This window comes from Podarcis pityusensis (genome assembly GCF_964106645.2).
Source record: "Podarcis pityusensis genome assembly, chromosome: 6".
In the NCBI taxonomy this organism is placed as follows: domain Eukaryota; kingdom Metazoa; phylum Chordata; class Lepidosauria; order Squamata; family Lacertidae; genus Podarcis; species Podarcis pityusensis.
In genome coordinates, this window is record NC_138030.1 from 5,849,941 (window position 1) to 5,868,945 (window position 19,005).

At 47.4% G+C, this 19,005-nt stretch overlaps 1 protein-coding gene across 7 annotated transcripts in view; it reads right to left on the bottom strand.

Moving 5' to 3' along the window:
- ZNF512B (zinc finger protein 512B) overlaps nt 1-19,005 on the bottom strand; it is a 51,927-nt gene that overhangs the window by 21,287 nt on the left and 11,635 nt on the right. For 4 of the 7 annotated variants that reach the window (XM_081011147.1, XM_081011151.1, XM_081011145.1 and 1 more), the window contains exons 2-9: nt 18,340-18,465; nt 15,001-15,080; nt 14,616-14,759; nt 10,483-10,655; nt 10,108-10,340; nt 7,760-7,837; nt 4,347-4,502; nt 1,484-1,608 (exon numbers count right to left, since the gene is read on the bottom strand). In XM_081011147.1, coding sequence (XP_080867273.1) covers nt 1,484-1,608; nt 4,347-4,502; nt 7,760-7,837; nt 10,108-10,340; nt 10,483-10,655; nt 14,616-14,759; nt 15,001-15,080; nt 18,340-18,463 — 1,113 coding nt within the window. In that variant the 5' untranslated portion in view covers nt 18,464-18,465. The remainder of the gene's footprint in view (nt 1-1,483; nt 1,609-4,346; nt 4,503-7,759; nt 7,838-10,107; nt 10,341-10,482; nt 10,656-14,615; nt 14,760-15,000; nt 15,081-18,339; nt 18,466-19,005) is intronic. The other 3 variants (XM_081011150.1, XM_081011149.1, XM_081011148.1) reach the window with 3 other exon arrangements.

Consider the following 19,005-nt stretch of genomic DNA (forward strand, 5'->3'; position numbering starts at 1 on the left):
GAAAATTTTAATAAATATCTTTTTTAAAAAAAATACAATACCCTCGGGTAACCTAAACTTCGGGTTGCAAAAGCGGCAAATCCGGAAGTGTTCCGCAGCGCTCATGCGCAGAAGCGGTCCCTCTGGTTGTGGAAACCTCGGGATCCGACTGGAGCTCCAGAACGGATCCCATCCGCAACCGGAGGTACCACTGTATTGATATCCATATAGATACAGCAAGCAGGTGTGGAGGACTGCCTGGTCCAGAATGGGGAAACTGTGTCCCTGAAAGACCAGGTGCACAGCCTGGGAGTCATTTTGGACTCACAGCTGTCCATGGAGGCGCAGGTCAATTCTGTGTCCAGGGCGGCTGTCTACCAGCTCCATCTGGTACGCAGGCTGAGACCCTACCTGCCCGCAGACTGTCTCGCCAGAGTGGTGCATGCTCTTGTTATCTCCTGCTTGGACTGCTGCAATGCGCTCTACGTGGGGCTACCTTTGAAGGTGACCCGGAAACTACAACTAATCCAGAATGCAACAGCCGGACTGGTGACTGGGAGTGGCCACTGAGACCACATAACACCGGTTTTGAAAGACCTACATTGGCTCCCAGTACGTTTCCAAACACAATTCAAAGTCAAAATAAAAAAAATCCTTCCAGTAGCACCTTTAAGACCAACTAAGTTAGTTCTTGGTATGAGCTTTCGTGTGCATGCACACTTCTTCAGATACACTGAAACAGAAGTTGCCAGATCCTTCTATATAGTGAGAAGGTGGGGAGGGGTATTACTCAGAAGGGTGGTGGGAATGGGAGATTGGCAGATAGCTGAGATGAGGCTGAGATGATCAGCAGGCTCATCACAGCTATCTGCCAATCTCCCATTCCCACCACCCTTCTGAGTAATACCCCTCCCCACTATATAGAAGGATCTGGCAACTTCTGTTTCAGTGTATCTGAAGAAGTGTGCATGCACACGAAAGCTCATACCAAGAACTAACTTAGTTGGTCTTAAAGGTGCTACTGGAAGGATTTTTTTTATTTTGACTATGGCAGACCAACACGGCTACCTATCTGTAACAATTCAAAGTGTTGGTGCTGACCTTTAAAGCCCCAAACAGCCTCGGCCCAGTATATCTGAAGGAGCGTCTCCACCCCAATCATCCAGCCCAGACACTGAGGTCCAGCTCCGAGGGCCTTCTGGAGGTTCCCTCACTGCAAGAAGCCAAGTTATAGGGAACCAGACAGAGGGCCTTCTCGGTGGTGGCACCTACCCTGTGGAACGCCCTCCCATCAGATGTCAAGGAGATAAACAACTATCTGACTTTTAGAAGACATCTGAAGGCAGCTCTGTTTAGGGAATTTTTTTATTGTTTAATGTTTCATTATGTTTTTAATATTCTGTTGGGAGCCTCCCAGAGTGGCTGGGGAAACCCAGCCAGACACCAGAACAATTCGTTGACGTGGTACTCGGTGGTTTGATCCCGTCCAATTTTGGCTTCCTACCTTCTGGCAGACTTCCATGTGCTTCTTGAGGCCAAGGATCGTCTTCCGGGTGATCATGCTGCAGGTCGGACAAGCCACCTCCCCTCTCTCATTGATCGCCCGCTGCCACTGCTCTTCTGGGCTCGCTGGAGAAAGAGGAAAGACAGAGCGGAAGTTTGTCTGGGGCTAAATCCTGGGTGTCCTATAGACTTCCGCTATTTGGTGGGCTGCTATTCAATCGCTTGCACTGGAAACTCAATTTCCTCCGGTCCACCTAATTCACATTTTTCCTTTTTTGTGCCAATTAATTTTTATCCGTTTTCCAAATTTATAACCCGTCAATGCCAAGTTAAAACTAATTTAACACAAGTCCCCCCAAAAACTGGCTTCCCACTATCTTTCTCAGATGTTTCCATTTCTTCCCAATTACACGCTGCTTATATTACAAACTTATCTTTAATTAGCACCCATCTTTTTAAACAAATATCCTTATTCCCTCAACGGTCCCTTTACCAACTCCTGTGTATAGATAAAGGAATATATATATATATAAGAATAATAGATCAAGTGACAACAAGTGAGGTTTTACTAAGTTAAGTCTTTCGCTCCTCTTTTCCAACATGCCTCTTTTTCTTTTTGAGGGCTGCTTGCGGTTCGGGAGGTCACGAGGAAATGCACTAAAAAGTGTGGGATCGTGATTTTGCCGCCTCCTTGCAAAACGCATCTACAACAATAATCCCCGAGCTCTGCCGAGACCATCATTGCACAGGAAAGGAAAACGGAGAGTGGCTTGGGCAACAGTTCCATTCTGAAGCACAGCGACATCTGAGCAAACATAGGGTCTGTCTACGAGCTCCGGGACTCCTTGCAGTGTTTATCTAAATGCCCCCCCCCCGTGAGGGAACACAGCCAAAAAGAGGCCAAGCCGAGCCGCAGTCTCAAGCAGCCATAGGCTTGGCTTCGCTCCCACTGCGAGCAACAGGCTAGGCCTGCTGAGTTGTTTACTCGGCGATCAGGGACTCGAAAGCTGGGAACGTGGATCAGCTGTAAGAGGCTGCAGCTGTGCTTTGCTCAGAACATGCTGTCTTCCTTGAGCTAGGAAGAGATTACCCAGAGAAGCAAGGTTTTTCCCCTGGCTCCAGATACCTACTTGCCTGGGTCTTACGAGCCAAAAGGAGTGGTTTGAGGGACACTTAAGACAGCTCAAATTAACCCACAAAGTGCACTTTCAAAAGGTAACACTGGAAAGTATAATAACAACAACAACAACTAAAACAACAGCAACAGCAACAACAATATATTCATACTCTGCCCTCCTGGCTGGGTTGCACAATAATAATAATAATAATAATTAATAATAATAATAATTTATGATTTATACCCTTCCCATCTGGTTGGGTTTCCCCAGCCACTCTGGGCGGCTTCCAACACATACAAAAACGTAATAGAACGTCAAACATTAATAGTAAGAATCCAATACAAAAAGTCACAATAACTTTAAAACAAACAACTTATATAAAACAAAGCAGCATTCAGCAATCCATCAGAATCTAATAGTAAACAGTAACATTAAACATCAGCGAATAATAATTGAACACTTATCAGCCACAATAATGAATTATCAATCTATAATAAGGTAAAGGTAAAGGGACCCCTGACAGTTAGGTCCAGTCGTGACCGACTCTGGGGTTGCGGCGCTCATCTCGCTTTATTGGCCAAGGGAGCCGACGTACAGCATGGTCACGTGGCCAGCATGACTAAGCCACTTCTGGCGAACCAGAGCAGTGCACAGAAACGCCGTTTCCCTTCCCGCCAGAGCGGTACCTATTGATCTACTTGTGCTTTGAAGTGCTTTTGAACTGCTAGGTTGGCAGGAGCAGGGACCAAGCAACGGGAGCTCACCCCATCGCGGGGATTTGAACCGCCAACCTTCTGATCGGCAAATCCTAGGCTCTGTGGTTTAACCTACAGTGCCACCAATCTATAATAAATAACAGCAAATCGCAATGCATAAAACACCACAAAACATACAAAGCCATGTAAAAGGATCAAACTGAGAAACAAAGGACACACGACTTAAATAACTATTTTTTAAAAAATAGCCCTCAAGTTTCGATAGCAAAAATGCACGCCTCTCGTGCAGCGAATAGACCACGTTTGTTCAAATGACTGGGTTTCCCCGCAATGGCTTGAAAGATAGGGACAAAATAAACTGCCTTCAGCCAAGTGAAACCATTGGTCCATCTAGATTAGTATTGTTTGCACTGGCGGGCAGCGGCTCCCCCAGCGCCAGCCAGGGGCTGAGCACTGGACCTCCTGCATGCAAACAGACGCTCCACCCCCCAAGTCACGTTGGAGCAAGTTTCACGAGCCACACAAGAAGAAGAAGAAGAGTTTGGATTTGATATCCCGCTTTATCACTACCCGAAGGAGTCTCAAAGCGGCTAACATTCTCCTTTCCCTTCCTCCCCCACAACACTCTGTGAGGTGAGTGGGGCTGAGAGATTTCAGAGAAGTGTGACTGGCCCAAGGTCACCCAGCAGCTGCGTGTGAAGGAGCGGGGACGCGAACCCGGTTCCCCAGATTACGAGTCTGCTGCTCTCAACCACTACACCACAGCCTTCCTTGGCCACACTGCTCACCAATCCTGCCTCGCACCCTCCTCTGGCATTCCTGCCTGTCTCAGCTGCGTCCTTGAACCCTGGCCGTGACTCTAGCTTGCCTGGACGGGGGACGGTGAGGGATGTGTGAGTGTGTGTTGAGAAACTAGCCTACTGTCCAAAGCAAACGTTTGCAATTGCAGCTCTCCCCACTTTGCCTGTGGCCCCACCCAGAAGGGAATGTGGCCCTCGGAATGGAAAGGGTTCTGTGAAAAGGGTCAAACCTGTTGCAGAAGGAGCTGCTGCTGTCGGGACCGCATCCTTTCTCACACTGGACCCCGGCGTTTTCTTCTTCAGGTCTTCATTGCCAGCGCTGCTCAGAGACGCCTCCAGTTTCTTTGCCCGGTGTGCTTTCGCCTTGTCCTCTGCTTTCGCCAGCCCTGGAGAAGAGGAAGGATTTTGCTTTTGGAAGAGGACAGGTTGAGTGGTTCCTTCCTGAAAAGCAGGCCTAGCGTTGTTCATATGGCAGATAATAATAATAATAATAATAATAATAATAATATAATACAGTGGTACCTCGGGTTAAGAACTTAATTCATTCCAGAGGTCCGTTCGTAACCTGAAACTGTTCTTAACCTGAAGCACCACTTTAGCTAATGGGGCCTGCCGCACCGCCGCTGCACGATTTCTGTTCTCATCCTGAAGCAAAGCTCTTAACCCGAGGTAATACTTCTGGGTTAGCGGAGTCTGTAACCTGAAGCGTATGTAACCTGAAGCGTATGTAACCTGAGGTACCACTGTAATTTATTATTTATACCCCGCCCATCTGACTGGGCTTCCCCAGCCACTCTGGGCGGCTTTCAACAAAATATTAAAATGCCGTAATACATCAAACATTAAAAGCTTCCCTAACCAGGGCTGCCTTCAGATGTCTTCTAAAAGTCTGGTAGTTGTTGTTCTCTTTGACATCTGGTGGGAGGGCGTTCCACAGGGCGGGTGCCACCACCGAGAAGGCCCTCTGCCTGGTTCCGTGTAACTTGGCTTCTCGCAGCGAGAAAACTGCCAGAAGGCCCTCGGCGCTGGACTTCAGTGTCTGGGCAGAACGATGGGGGTGGAGATGCTCCTTCAGATATACTGGACTGAGGCCGTTTAGGGCTTTAAAGGTCAGCACCAATACTTTGAATTGTGTTCAGAAACGTACTGGGAGCCAGTGTAGGTCTTCCAAGACCGGTGTTATGTGGTCTCGGTGGCCGCTCCCAGTCACCAGTCTAGCTGCCGCATTCTGGATTAGTTGTAGTTTCCGGGTCACCTTCAAAGGTAGCCCCACATAGAGTGCATTGCAGTAGTCCAAGCGGGAGATAACCAGAGCATGCACCACTATGGTGAGGCACAGGTCGGGTCAGCCTGCGTACCTGATGGAGCTGGTAAACAGCTGCCCTGGACACAGAATTGACCTGTGTCTCCATGGACAGCTCCATGGATATGCTACAACAGGCAGGAACAACCAATCCCATGTTCAAAGCGGTACATAGAGAAGGGTCTCAGATGATGATCGCAGAGTCTGAGCAGGTTCATATGAGGAGAGGGGGTCCTTGAGGTCCCGAGCAGTTTTAAGTTTTTATAGGTCAAATCCAGCACTTTGAATTGGACCTAGAAACTAATTGGCAGCCAGTGCAGTTGGGCCAGGATCTGTGTAATATGCTCAAACTGTCTTCCCAGTGAATTCTGCACCAGCGGGACTTTCCAAACAGCCTTGAGAGGCAGCCCCACGTATAACACATTGCAGTAATCTAACCTAGAGGTTACCTAATCTAGACTTTCCCCCGACGGTTATGTTCTACATTTTGTTTGAGCTTTCACATGGGGGAAAAAGCTCCTTCTGGAACAATAATGGAACGTAGGTGCAAGCTTAGCGCTCATTTCCGCGTTATTTGCTTCTGGGGAGGAGGGGAGGGAATTCATTTGCAAATAATGTGGAAGTGAGTGCCAATATAATGTGAAAATCAGAAATGGGAGTGCCTGATCACCTCATCTGTCTCCTGAGAAATCTCTATGTGGGACAAGAAGCTACAGTTAGAACTGGATATGGAACAACTGATTGGTTCAAAATTGGGAAAGGAGTACGGCAAGGCTGTATATTGTCTCCCTGCTTATTTAACTTAGAAGCAGAATTCATCATGTGAAAAGCTGGGCTGGATGAATCCCAAGCCCGAATTAAGATAGCCAGAAGAAATATCAACAACCTCAGATATGCAGATGACACAACCTTGATGGCAGAGAGTGAGGAGGAATTAAAGAACCTTTTAATGAGGGTGAAAGAGGAGAGCGCAAAATATGGTCTGAAGCTCAACATCAAAAAAACGAAGATCATGGCCACTGGTCCCATCACCTCCTGGTAAATAGAAGGGGAAGAAATGGAGGCAGTGAGACATTTTACTTTCTTGGGCTCCATGATCACTGCAGATGGTGACAGCAGCCACGAAATTAAAAGACGCCTGCTTCTTGGGAGAAAAGCAATGACAAACCTAGACAGCATCTTAAAAAGCAGAGACATCACCTTGCCAACAAACATCCATATGGTAAAAGCTATGGTTTTCCCAGTAGTGATGTATGGAAGTGAAAGCTGGACCATAAAGAAGGCTGATCGCCGAAGAATTGATGCTTTTGAATTATGGTGCTGGAGGAGACTCCTGAGAGTCCCATGGACTGCAAGAAGATCAAACCTATCCATTCTGAAGGAAATCAGCCCTGAGTGCTCCCTGGAAGGACAGATCCTGAAGCTGAGGCTCCAATACCTTGGCCACCTCATGAGAAGAGAAGACTCCCTGGAAAAGACCCTGATGTTGGGAAAGATGGAGGGCACAAGGAGAAGGGGACGACAGAGGATGAGATGGTTGGACAGTGTTTTCGAAGCTACCAGCATGAGTTTGACCAAACTGCGGGAGGCAGTGGAAGACAGGAGGGCCTGGCGTGCTCTGGTCCATGGGGTCACGGAGAGTCGGACACGACTAAACGACTAAACAACAACAACAAATGTGAAAATCAACAGTTAGGGAAACGGCGTGAAAATGGAATAAACTGCCGTGTGGAGGTAGCCAAAGTCACAAGGACTAGTAACCGTTCTTAACCCCCTCCATGAAGTTGTCTAATCCCCTAGTGAAGCCATTGTCACATTTTGTGTTGGTGGGTTCCACAGTTTGTTTTTTTAAAAAAATATTTTTTACTGATCAATTTCCACATAACAAATTATCAAACCATATAATCACATACATTATTTCTCCCCCCCCCCAAGGACTTCCCTCAGCTTCTCTCCCTGATTTCTCTTCACATACTTCCTCTGCATATTATAAAATTATACATATCCATAGTTCCATAGTTTAATTATGTGCTGCATGAGCCCAAGGTCTCCCTGTGATAACTGTAGCAATGTTGGACAAACTTCTTGCAAAGATATTTTGCCTGTCACGGCTGATGTTCTCCTGAAATACATATTTCAGGATGTGCTCTCGCTTCATGCCAGGTAACAGCAGCTCCAAGTGGTGGTGTGTGCCCTGCTTAAACCAAAGGCAACGGCCTAGAATATTTCCCAGAATCCTCTGCAACACACAAAGGGCTCTCCATGAAACTGAGGCAGGAAATTCGAAATACTCTACAAAATACTTCCCAAGAACAGGAACGCATATGACTCGTCATTTACCTTTCAGTCCAAATGTTCCGGAGATGGACGGCTGCTCTCCAGTAAATTTCTTAGGAGTTTTCTGTTTCCTTCCTAACTCAAAAAGGAGAAAACAGAAATAAAAACTTGGTCAAACACCTGCACGGTAAGCTCAGAGTGCAACACCCCTGTCTACATAGAGCAACTCAGCATTTCAGTGAAGCCCCTTTTTTGCCTAATTTATTCTGCTGCTTCACTCCCCAGGGAATAAGCACAGGGCTGAAATCTTATTCCGGAACACAGAAAAGAAAGCCCTGCTTGGCTTTTTTCCCCCCTGGCTTCTCACTGCGCATAGGCTTCCAAGCTTATCCCCACAGTCATGAGAGCTAGAAACACAGTTTTTCAAGCAACAGCAGGAACAGCCATGGAAAACTAGTCCTATGAGGAAAGAACGAAGAAATTGGGCATGTTTAACTCAGAGAACAGAAGAATGAGATGAAGATTCAATAGCACTCTTCAAATGCATGGGGGGGCATTCAAATGGTGCACGTGTGCCATGTCTTGTGATCAGTTTTGTGGCAGCCCTTTTGGTGGCCATCCCTGTCTCCTGCGGCGTTCAGTTCCAGAGTTTAGCTATGGGCTGTGGGAAGAAGTCCTTCCTTCCATCTGTCCTGAATCCTCCAGCATTAAAGATGCCCACGATTTCTAGTGTTATGAGAGAAGGAGAAGAGCTTTTCTGTAGCCTCTTTCTCCATGCCATGGCAAAGAGGGCAACCAAGGTGACCAAGGGTCTGGAAACTAAGCCTTATGAGGAGTGGTTGAAGGAGCTGGGTGTGTTTAGCCTGGAAAAGAGGAGACTGGGGGCAGAAAGGAGAGTCATCTTCAGATATCTAAAGAGTTTCCCATGGAAGATGGAGCAAGCCCGTTTTCTCCTGCTCTGGAGGGGAGGACTCGAACCAATGGCTTCAAGTTACAAGCACAGTGGTACCTCTACTTACGCACACAATCCATTCCGGGGTGCCGTTTGCACCCCAAAAAGTCCGTAAGTAGAGCACCACTTCTGTGCGTGACACGATAAGAGTGCTCCTGTGCATGCACGAAGCGCACAGATCGCTCCTGCGCATGCACGGAGCGACGAACCCGGAAGTAAACACTTCCAGGTTTGCCGCGTTTGTTAACCTGAAAAAACGCAACGTGAAACAAACGCAACTCGAGGTATGACTGTAAGGAGATTCCAACATCAGGAAGAACATTCTGATAGTAAGAGGTGTTCAGCCGTGGAACAGACTCCCCTTTCCTTGGAGAATTTTAAGCAGAGGTTGGATGGAAGCAGAGACCATCTGACATGGATGCTTTAGATGAGATTCCTGCATTTATTTTCCAAGTAAGTCTTCACTGAGATAAACTCTTCCTTTAAATTCCTAGAAGTTTATCTCAGTGAAGACCTTTCTTGGAAAATCAATACAACCCCGGTGGTTAAGAAAGCCCAACAGAGACTCCATCTCCTCACGAGTATTGAGGAAGAACGATGTCAAACAACATCTGATGATCTCCTTCTACCGGTCCACAATAGAAAGTGTCCTTTCCTACTGCATCACGGTGTGGTACACTGATTTGACATCAACTGATAGCAAGTGCCTACAGAGGGTGGTGAATACAGCACAAGATATTATGGGCTGTCCCGCGAATCCGCTGGATGAAATAGCGGAAGAACGTTGCCTCAGGAGAGTGAGGAAAATTATCGGGGATGATTCACGCCCTGGCCGGCACTTTCTTGATCTCCTGCCCTCGGGCAGAAGGTATAGAAGCATGATTGGTCGCACCAACAGGGTAAAGAACAGCTTCTATCCATGGGCTGCTGAATGAAAAGATAACAACAGGGCAACTGACTTTTGGGTTTAGTGGGTGTGCGTCAGTAAATGAGGGGAATTAAGACTAAGCTGAGTGGGGGGTGCTTGTGTAATCTCACTCTATACAAGTTGTACAAGTGACAAGTAAGTACAGTGGTACCTCAGGTTAAGTACTTAATTCGTTCCGGAGGTCCGTACTTAACCTGAAACTCTTAACCTGAAGCACCACTTTAGCTAATGGGGCCTCCTGCTGCCGCCGCAGCACGATTTCTGTTCTCATCCTGAAGCAAAGTTCTTAACCTGAAGCACTATTTCTGGGTTAGCGGAGTCTGTAACCTGAAGTGTATGTAACCTGAGGTACCACTGTACTTCAATTTCAAGGGGTTGGACTAGATGACCCTCGGGCCCGTTTCCAGCTCTAAGATTCTGCTTGATTTCACAAACTTCTACCACAAATACCGTAGCTCATGCTTCAAATCTTAAACTGGGCAGGGGAAACCCGGGACTTGGGGTGGACGGGAGTCGCTGTTCTAGTCTTACTGTGCTTCATCCTCTCGGGGTCTTCCTCCTGCTCAGAGGCCTGCCTGCTCGACTGATGCTTGGAGCCTTTGCCGCCCGACAGCTGAGCGCCAGGCATGGCGGCCGCCCTGGTCTGGAAGTCTTTGCTGCCTGGGCTCACGGCCGCGCATTCTCCGTTCTCGGGGCGGTGCACGGCCTTCTCCATCTTTGCCTGTTTGGGATGGATGGTGAGGGAAGCTGAACCCTCGGCAGCTCTAGGGCAAAGCATAGAGGGCTGGTTTAAAGCGGGGTTTAAGACATCGGGGCCTCTCACGCCTGACCCCCTCCTTCCATCCCAAAATCCACAGGGTCAGGGAGCTTTCCCTCTTCCCTGCCTCAAAGACCGCAGGCCAGTACCTTTTCTTGCCCTTGCCGGAGACTTTCGGAGACCTGTTTTCCACCGGGGCAGCAGCAGCCGGCAACGGCCGGTCGAGATGGTTCCAGAGGCGGTGCTTTTCCAGCTGGGTTTTGGACGTGAAGGCGGCTTCGCAGAACGGGCACGAGAAAGTCCGCTTCTCCACGACAGCGCCCTGGAAGAAGCAGGGAGAGGGAGAAGGAAGGGCTGTGCTTAAAAACGAGGGCAACCCAAGAGTCAAGTTTGGGTCCCTTACCACTCTACAGTTCCACGATTCTAACTAAGCATATGACTTTTAAGACATCGCATCTACATACATTCGCATCGGAACAAAATACGTCATAGCATTCTCTCTCTGTTTTACCTGGAAAGTACAATTAATCCAGAATGCGGAAGCTAGACTGGTGACTGGGAGCGGCCGCCAAGACCACATAACACCAGTCCTGAAAGACCTACATTGGCTCCCAGTACGTTTCCGAGCACAATTCAAAGTGTTGGTGCTGACCTTTAAAGCCCTAAATGGCCTCGGCCCAGTATTCTGAAGGAGCGTCTCCACCCCCATCGTTCTGCCCGGACACTGAGGTCCAGCGCCGAGGGCCTTCTGGTGGTTCCCTCGCTGTGAGAAGCCAAGTTACAGGGAACCAGGCAGAGGGCCTTCTCGGCAGTGGCGCCCGCCCTGTGGAACACCCTCCCATCAGATGTCAAGGAAATAAACAACTATCCGACTTTTAGAAGACATCTGAAGGCAGCCCTGTTTAGGGAAGTTTTTAATGTTTGATATTTTATTGTGTTTTTAATATTCTGTTGGGAGCTGCCCAGAGCGGCTAGGGAAACCCAGCCAGATGGATGGGGCATAAATATATTATTATTATTATTATTATTATTATTATTATTATTATTATTATTATTATTTCTTGTGTGGGGCACTTAAAAGATGGACCAGTGATCTGACCTGGGATAAAGCAGTTTCTTATATTCCTGTGAAAGAGGGGGAAAGGGAGATTGCCTCCTCTGAGTTTGCAAGGACATTAAAAAATAAATAACAATTCAAAAGTGCACACACACACACTGCTGCTTTGTCAATCAGGATCACCTTTCTAAATTTTTAAAATGTCAGGAGGCCTGCAACATATATCTAATGAATGATCAGTTCATTGGCTGCACGCTGTGTCCCTGCAAACCTCTCCCTATCCACCCCTGCGCCATGGTAACCCAAATTCTCTGCCAAAACATCTGAACTTCACAATCTGCCTGGAGCTATGCAAATGAAACACATTTGGTATGTATCCACATGGACTGTGTAGGTAGTTAATGAATTAAAAAGCAAATAAATACGCTGTGCTTATGTTGAGTAATTCATTGTCAGTAGTCCCACAAGCTGGATTCTCTTCTATTTATCAGACATTGCCCCCAAACTTTAAGGCATGGACATTTAATTTAAGCTTAAGGTCTTGCATGTTTTTCTGCCCCCCCCCCCCCCCCCGGTAACATGAAATCTGACATTTCTAGGATACAAACCAATTTCTTCACTTGTACTGAATGATCACAGAATCCACAGTATAAACATCACTCAGCCCAAAACCCTGCAGGCCAGAGGTATGAATGGGAACTCCTGTTACTGAACTGTAATCCTAAAAATTTCCCCGCTTAGGCAAGTTTGGGCATTTCCTTCCTGTTCCTCCGGCTATGATTTCCCTTCCAAGCTCAAAGCAACTCGGAGCGTATCAATAAGCATTTGACAAAATAACACAAATGCAAAGTAAACGGAACAGTGCAGAAGAGCGCAAACAACAGTGTCCCAGAAGAAGTTAATTCGCACTTCAAACAATTGCCCAAACTTGTCTAAGCAGGGAAGCTTTGCTCTTCGAAGGCGCGATAAAGTGAGACGCATCAGGTCTCCTTTGGAAGAGGGGTTTGCAGCCACTATGACGTTGCTCCTGACCAAGTCCTTCTCCGGGATCTGAGAAAGTTAAGTTGCAGGGCAGGATGCCTCTGTATAATGCAGGCATCGCAAGGGGGGAGAGAGCTACTGCCCTCAGGTCCCTTGTTGTGGGCTTCCTATAAGCAGCTGGTTGGCCACTGTGGGAACAGAATCTCTAGCTCTTTTCCTCTGTGTGTGTACAAGCAACTCCCCACTTGCAAAGGATCTGCATGCGTGCTCCTGCAGACATGCAAGCCATTTTCAGCACTGAAAGGAGGCAAGGGTGCAACAGGGGGGAACCCCACTCGCACACATCCCGGGTTGCGTGCGGTTGCCGGGAATGAAGCCCTGCACAGGCTGGGAGACGCCTGTATATTATAATAATAATAATAATAATAATAATAATAATAATAATAATAATAATAATAATTTATTATTTATACCCCACCCGTCTGGCTGGGTTTCCCCAGCCACTCTGGGCGGCTTCCAACACAATATTAAAATACAGTAATGCCTTAAACATTAAAAGCTTCCCTAAACAGGGCTGCCTTCAGATGTCTTCTAAAAGTCTGGTAGTTGTTGTTCTCTTTGACATCTGGTGGGAGGGTGTTCCACAGGGCGGGTGCCACCACTGAGAAGGCCCACTGCCTGGTTCCCTGTAACCTGGCTTCTTGCAGAGAGGGAACTGCCAGAAGGCCCTCGGAGCTGGACCTCAGGCTGAACGAGGTGGGGTGGAGACGCTCCTTCAGGTATACTGGGCCGAGGCCGTTTAGGGCTTTAAAGGTCAGCACCAACACTTTGAATTGTGCTCGGAAACGTACTGGGAGCCAGTGTAGGTCTTTCAAGACTGGTGTTATGTGGTCTCGCCGACCGCTCCCAGACACCAGTCTAGGTGCCGCATTCTGGATTAGTTGTAGTTTCCGGGTCACCTTCAAAGGTAGCCCCACGTAGAGCGCATTGCAGTAGTTATGAATGGATGGCAACTGGAGCAAGGCTTTTCCAAGCGTTTTTTGTTTGGGAAGCAGGGAGGAATTCATAAGGGAAGAAGATGCACATCAAAGTATCCTACATGCAGGCGAATTCGAGGACAGGGGTAGCTCAGTGGCAGAGCACCTCTTTTGCAAGCAGAACATGCCTAATTTAGTCTTCAAGGCATCTCCAGGGAGGGCTGTCCTCTGCCTGAAACCCTGGCAAGCTGCTGTCAGTCTGGGTAGACAATACTGAACTAGATGGACCGGTTTTCTAGCACAGTGTAAGGCAGCAAAATCTAAATACCTCTATGGCTTCAAATGGTACTAGAAGCCAAACGGCAAATGACTGGCTAGTTAGTTCAGAACCCGCCTTGCGGCAGCAACATCAAAAACCACAGCGGGCAAGATTCGTAATTTGCTCTTATAATGCAACTTCTGCGTTAAAATAACAGTGACCAAACGGCCAAGGCTTGTGGGTTGGTGTGCAGAGATGGGGAAATATTTCTGTTTTGGTTTCTCTTGAGTTTCTCTCTTTCCTAATCTTAAATTCAGTCCTCCAATTTTCCACATCAGTTTGTGTTTTTTCCCCTTTAAAGTCCTCATTACTTCCTCAGCATTTTAGTGCAAATTTCTCCTTTCTGCAAAGTGATCTTCCCTGACATTGCACATTTTTTTTGAAAACTAAGATGCCTTCCTGTGCACACTGGGGCCGGGGAACTGCATTGCAAAATGCCGAGAAGTGCAGATTTCAAAGGCTGGCTGCCTTTTGATTCACGCATTGTTTCGGAAGGTGCAAATTTGGTATGTTTGCCTTTTAAATGCTAATTGAATCGAATTTCTTCTCCCACTTCCCTAAGTGTCTGTATGCATATAAATCAGGGGTCAACAAACTTTTTCAGCAGGGGTCCTCTGTCCCTCAGACCTTGCAGGGGGGGGGGATTATATTTTTTTTGGGGGGGGGAAACAATGAACGAATTCTTATGCCCCACAAATAACCCAGAGATGAATTTTAAATAAAGGCACACATTCTACTCATGTAAAAACACACTGATTCGGACCATCCGCGGGCCGGATTTAGAAGGCGATTGGGCCGGATCCGGCCCCCGGGCCTTAGTTTGCCTACCCATGATATAAATTAAGACAGCCAAGCTCTGGCAGGGTCAAAGCAGTGTGAAGAGGGGCCACATTTGGCACAGACAGTAACACAAGTGGTAAATATGGGTTACCAAATCAGAACACACACCTCCATCCTCCTTACCCCTTGACAGCGCTGGTAGTGGTACTTCAGGCCATAGATGCTGGGGAATTCGAGCCAACAGCCCGAGTTGGGGCATTTTACCCTGGAGTGGGCCTTGAACTCTTCTTTCCACTGGTTCATCAGAGGCAGCTGTGATATAGGAGCAGAGGGGAGGGGGAAAGACCCACTTAATGCAAGAGGAATGAAAGCAAAATTTCTGAACGCGCAAACCCCAGTATCTCACATCAAATCAAAGGCTTCCCAGAGAAAAGACCTGGGAACAGAATCAGGCCCCCTCCTGCGCTCAAATGCACCAAGCTTGTCCTATCCTGCCTCTACTTCCTTTTCCCCAGTTCCCAAGAAAAGAAATGAAATACGATTAAAATCTTACCGGAATATCCTTCAGGGCCTGGCTGTCTGCCTTCGGCCTCCCTTTCCTTTTGCCTTCCGTTTTATCATTAGTTGCATTTCCTGCAAACAGAATGGGGAAGAATGACATGGTGGATTGAATTAATACATCCGTCCATCTTACATTTTGTTGGATGTCCACTGATTTAAAATGCTTTCTACTGCATGACAAAGAAGACTTGGCGCTGAGCACACTTCTTCTTTGGCGATAACTCGCAGCTGAGTAAGACTGTCTTCCATGAACACAGTTTTAACAGGGAGTCAGTAGTAACTGTGGAGGCCAATTCTGGATCCACACGTCCTTCCACAGGATATAGGTTTCTGTGCGAGAGTTAATCACGGTGAAGGTTTGCCAAGCATGCTTTCTTCTTAGCACGTTTCTCCCTTTTGTCCTGAGTTCAAGCGTCTTCGAAGCCCATGACACCTTTGGTAAAGGCTATTCTCCAATTGGAGCGCTCACAGGCTAGTGTTTCCCAATTGGCAGTGTTTATACTGCATTTTTAAAAGATTTGCCTTGAGAGAGTCTTTAAACTTCTTTTGTTGACCACCAGTATTACGCTTTCTATTTCTGAGTTCGAAATAGAGTAGTTGCTTTGGAAGACGACAATCAGGCATCCGCACAACATGACCAGTCCAACAAAGTTGATGTTGAAGAATCATTGCTTCAACACTGGTGATCTTTGCTTCTTCCAGTATACTGGCATTAGTTTGCCTGTCTTCCCAAGTGATGTGCAAAAATTTTTGGAGACTCCACCGATGGAATCTTTCGAGGAGCTGGAGATGGCGTTTATAAGTGGTCCATGTTTCACAAGGATAGAGTCAAGGTTGGTAGTACAATAGCTTTGTAAACAAGCATTTTGGTTTCCCTGCAAATGTCCCGGTCCTCAAACACTCTGCACACTATATGCAGAGTGTTCTAGCTAACTAGCACAGGCTACTCAATCTGCACTGCATTCTTGCGCACTTGCGTTGTCTTGTGCCCTTTCCGCAGCGCGTTCTTGTAAACTTGAAAACGAAAAAGACCTACCAGACCTATAATGTTGGTCGGATGTGCTTTCATACGAGCAGAAAGCATCTCTTTCGACCCTGCCTAGGCTGCTTGTTGTTCCCACGTGCAATGTTGTTAATGCCGCACAGAAAGGTTGGGTGGCTGAGATCCCTGCATGGCCTGGGTTGAACTAGATGACCCTTGGGTGCCCCTTCCGCGATTCTATGAGTACGTTTTGAACGGAAGGCAATAGCCTAACCAATTTAGATTGTGGAAGTTCAGACAGTTTGTTGAATAAGGGCAATGGCAACTTGAGCAGGAACCGCCCCCAATATTGGAAGCCAACTGTGTTCTCAACTCGCCAAAGTTCAAAAAACTTGAGAATGGCCATTTCCAATCTGAGTTGCTATTCCAAAGTACTGGGTTTTGTTTCAGTGGGGGACAACATTTGCTGGTAGGCAATGGAATACAGTGGTACCTCTGGTTGAAAATGGGATCCGTTCCGGAGGGCCGTTTGCAACCTGAACAGAACGCAACCCACGTCTGCGCATGCACGGGTTGTGATTTGCCGCTTCTGCGCATGATTTTGCATGTCTGCGCATGCGCGAGTGGCGAAACCCAGAAGTAACCCGTTCCGTTACTTCCAGGTCACCGCGGGACGCAACCTGAAAACGCTCAACCTGAAGCAAACATAACATGAGGTATGACTGTACCTTTTATTTAACCAAAGTGTTAATTTATCAAGTACCCAGACCTGTATGTGCTTCCTAGCTGCAGTGGTACCTCGGGTTAAGAACTTAGAATCATAGAATCATAGAGTTGGAAGAGACCACAAGGGCCATCGAGTCCAACCCCCTGCCAAGCAGGAAACACCATCAGAGCACTCCTGACATATGGTTGTCAAGCCTCTGCTTAAAGACCTCCAAAGAAGGAGACTCCACCACACTCCTTGGCAGCAAATTCCACTGTCAAACAGCTCTTACTGTCAGGAAGTTCTTCCTAATGTTTAGGTGGAATCTTCTTACTTGTAGTTTGGATCCGTTGCTCCATGTCCGCTTCTCTGGAGCAGCAGAAAACAACCTTTCTCCCTCCTCTATGTGACATCCTTTTATATATTTGAACATGGCTATCATATCACCCCTTAACCTCCTCTTCTCCAGGCTAAACATGCCCAGCTCCCTTAGCCGTTCCTCATAAGGCATCGTTTCCAGGCCTTTGATCATTTCGGTTGCCCTCCTCTGGACACGTTCCAGTTTGTCAGTGTCCTTCTTGAACTGGGGTGCCCAGAACTGGACACAGTACTCCAGGTGAGGTCTGACCAGAGCAGAATACAGTGGCACTATTACTTCCCTTGATCTAGATGCTATACTCCTATTGATGCAGCCCAGAATTGCATTGGCTTTTTTAGCTGCCGCGTAACACTGTTGGCTCATGTCAAGTTTGTGGTCAACCAAGACTCCTAGATCCTTTTCACATGTACTGCTCTCAAGCCAGGTGTCACCCATCTTGTATTTGTGCCTCTCATTTTTTTTGCCCAAGTGCAATACTTTACATTTCTCCCTGTTAAAATTCATCTTGTTTGTTTTGGCCCAGTTCTCTAATCTGTCAAGGTCGTTTTGAAGTGTGATCCTGTCCTCTGGGGTGTTAGCCACCCCTCCCAGTTTGGTGTCATCTGCAAATTTGATCAGGATGCCCTTGAGTCTATCATCCAAGTCGTTGATAAAGATGTTGAATAAGACCGGGCCCAAGACAGAACCCTGTGGCACCCCACTAGTCACTCTTCTCCAGGATGAAGAGGAACCATTGATGAGCACCCTTTGGGTTCGGTCAGTCAGCCAGTTACAAATCCACTGAGTGGTAGCATAGTCAAGACCGCATTTTACCAGCTTCTTTACAAGAATATCATGGGGCACCTTGTCAAATTATGAACTTAATTCATTCTGGAGGTCCGTTCTTAACCTGAAACTGTTCTTAACCTGAGGTACCACTTTAGCTAATGGGGCCTCCCGCTGCCGCCGCGCGATTTCTGTTCTCATCCTGAAGCAAAGTTCTTAACCCGAGGTACTATTTCTGGGTTAGCGGAGTCTGTAACCTGAAGCGTCTGTAACCCGAGGTACCACTGTATTTATTTCCTTGCACTGCCGGGAAACAGGTAGCCAGGAAGACACCTTCCGCGTTTCAGACTCCCATCACCCCGGACCATTGCTAACGCCAAGAGTTGTAGCCCAACAACATATAGAGGGCCCAGTTTTGGTTCCCCTAGCCAATGGCGCTTCTCTTAATTCAAACGAAGCCCTTCCCATTGTAGCTGGAAAAGGTGGTCCGCTTACTCACCAAGCCTCGACTGCTCATACGCCGGGTTTATCTTCATCTCTGCCTTGCTGCTGTCTTTGTCTGCGCTGGTCTTGCTAGATCCAGCCACTTTCTTTCCACCTCTGTAGGAATATGAATCTGCCATGGCTAAAAGCAAAGGAGAAAGGACACAATCAAGCAGGCCGATTGCTCGACGTGAGAACGGAGCTTGATAGAAGGAAGACTTGGGTTGCAGCTGTCACCTGCTATATAAAAAAGCTGCCTGATCCTGCCTCTTCAAGAGTAGGAAGCCAATTCCTGTGTAATAATAATAATAATAATTATAATATATCCCACCCATCTGGCTGTGTTTCCCCAGCCACTCTGGGCAGCTCCCAACAGAATATTAAAAACACAGTAAAACATCAAACAGGGCTGCCTTCAGATGTCTTCCAAAAGTCAGATAGTTGTTTATTTCCTTGACATCTGGTGGGAGAGCGTTCCACAGGGTGGGCGCCACCACCGAGAAGGCCCTCTACTTGGTTCCCTGTAACTTCTCTTCTCGCAGTGAAGGAACCACCAGAAGGCCCTTGGAGCTAGACCTCACTGTCCGGGCGGAAAAATGGGGGGGGGGGGAGAGACGCTCCTTCAGATAGACTGGACCGAGGCCATTTAGGGCTTTAAAGGTCCACACCAACACTTGTGCCC